Source organism: Limulus polyphemus, unplaced genomic scaffold, assembly GCF_000517525.1.
Source record: "Limulus polyphemus unplaced genomic scaffold, Limulus_polyphemus-2.1.2 Scaffold18016, whole genome shotgun sequence".
NCBI classification, from domain to species: Eukaryota; Metazoa; Arthropoda; class Merostomata; order Xiphosura; family Limulidae; genus Limulus; species Limulus polyphemus.
The window spans coordinates 1-2,012 of NW_013683626.1; the positions used below are offsets into that span (position 1 = coordinate 1).

The 2,012-nt window shown below is 32.9% G+C and overlaps 1 protein-coding gene across 1 annotated transcript; it reads left to right on the forward strand.

Annotated features, from left to right (window-relative positions):
- Positions 1-62: 62 nt before the first annotated feature.
- Positions 63-1,323, forward strand: LOC106477535 (isoleucine--tRNA ligase, cytoplasmic-like). Its single transcript, XM_013938085.2, has 3 exons — positions 63-165; positions 380-508; positions 1,214-1,323. The coding sequence occupies exons 1-3, from the start codon at positions 84-86 to the stop codon at positions 1,303-1,305; spliced, it is 303 nt and encodes a 100-aa protein (XP_013793539.1). The 5' UTR covers positions 63-83; the 3' UTR covers positions 1,306-1,323.
- The last annotated feature ends 689 nt before the right edge of the window (positions 1,324-2,012 follow it).

Sequence of the window (2,012 nt, forward strand, 5' to 3'; positions counted from 1 at the left end):
TTAACATTCAAATGAGTAGTTCTTTCTTCTTGCTTATTATAATATAATCGTTTCTGTATCTCTCTGGTCATTATTTTTAGGTAATGCCTTACTCTACAGCATGTAGCACTCCACTGTCAAACTTTGAATCGGGACAGAATTACAAAGAGGTAGTGGATCCTGCAGGTGACTAGTTTCTTCTTAATCATGTTAAATTACCATGTTTTGTAAGTGTAGTACTTTATACTAGGAAATCTATACTTAAAGCATTAACAATAATCATGTAATTATAGTTCAAGTTTTGTGTTATTTCTTGGCTATATTTTGAGCTGACAGTATCGCAATATTTTTAAAAACATCAGATTTCACAATGCTACTTGACCTGTAATGGTTTTTCTAGTTATTGTCAGCTTTCCTCTGGATGAAAGTCCTGATGTTTCGATGATAGCGTGGACAACTACACCTTGGACACTCCCCAGTAACCTTGCCCTCTGTGTGAACCCCACCTTAGAATATGTAAAGGTCAAAGGTGAGTAGGTTTGTGTCATGATTGTTGTGTGTAAGTGTGGTATGAGTATAGTTTTATCTTCTCTCTGTAGTGGATATTTGTATGCATGGGTTTTTAACATGGTATTTGTTTTAATAATATAAGAATTGCTAGACATGGTTTTACCATTTTTTATTAAGATTTAGTTGTTAATATAGGGACTTTGATTTAACTGGCATAAGCGTAATTGAATGGTGACGTATTTACTCTCAAAGGAATGCTAGTTTATTGTAGGTTAACCACCAGCTACCCATTATACAGCTGAAATAATTGACTTAAATTTTCTTGCTGAAGGACACAAAATGTTGCCTCAAACTTACAACCTTCTAGCTATGAGTACAAAACACTAGCCACAGGACCGTGCTGCTCCCTGTATTATACTCACTGTAACTGTTGGTTGGTTCTGTTGACCTGAAAATTACTTAGGATGGTATCCTGTCTGAAGAATCACAATATATCTGTCAAATTTGTTTTGTAACCCTCTCCCCCAACACAAAACAACAGAAGAATTGTTCATTTCTGAAACCAAGTTATAAACTTTATAATAACAAATTGCTTTAAAATCTGTTACTTAGATAATTCTGTTGTTGAACGTTTTTGCAAACACTAAGTTTAGAGTAAGATGTGTGTAAAATTACTTCATTTCCCAAGACCAGTAATGTATAATAACAGTAAATATTCTTCCAGACATTACAACACAGAAAGTCTACATTATGATGGGGGCGAGACTGGATGCACTTTTCAAGAAACCAGAAGAATATACAATAATTGAAAAGTGAGTTAAATAGTAGATGTTGTCTTTAGTAGGTTTATTACCACACTTAACATTATAATATGTTGTCTTTAGTAGGTTTATTATCACACTTAACATTATAACATGTTGTCTTCAGTAGGTTTATTACCACACTTAGCATTATAACATGTTGTCTTCAGTAGGTTTATTACCACACTTAACATTATAACATGTTGTCTTCAGTAGGTTTATTACCACACTTAACATTATAACATGTTGTCTTTTCAATACTAGCAGTAGTATAAAACTTAAGTCCCCTCTAGAGCAGCAATAAGTAAATTATTTCTTTTCACTAAACTTAAATAATTTTGTTTCAGCTTGCCTTCTCGGAATACGACTTACTTCAGCAAAATAGGGAAATAAAGGTGAGTAACGTTTCCCTTTTAGTGTTTCTCCTTTAAACCTAATAAAAAGAAAAAAGTAAATACTTTGGGTCAGGGATGTTACCTTCAATTCTAATGTCAAATCATATAGTCTTATTAAAACAACAACAAAAAAAAACATAACTGTTCATAATCCTTTATCAAGAGGTGCACCAAACACACACACATACCCGCAGACTTAGCAAATAAATCAAATATGCGGCTTATCATAAACCTACTGAAGAAAACATGTTATAATGTTAAGTGTGGTAATAAACCTACTTGTATTACAATCTACCCCTTTCATAATAGTTGATCATCTGGTGTTAAG

What these genes read in the sequence shown, in the direction of transcription:
- LOC106477535 (XM_013938085.2), top strand. Translation starts at nt 84, where the DNA reads ATGCCTTACTCTACAGCATGTAGCACTCCACTGTCAAACTTTGAATCG. An exon ending in AGAGGTAGTGGATCCTGCAG is followed by an intron (nt 166 to 379) that starts GTGACTAGTTTC and finishes TGGTTTTTCTAG; the next exon opens with TTATTGTCAGCTTTCCTCTG. An exon ending in AGAATATGTAAAGGTCAAAG is followed by an intron (nt 509 to 1,213) that starts GTGAGTAGGTTT and finishes ATATTCTTCCAG; the next exon opens with ACATTACAACACAGAAAGTC.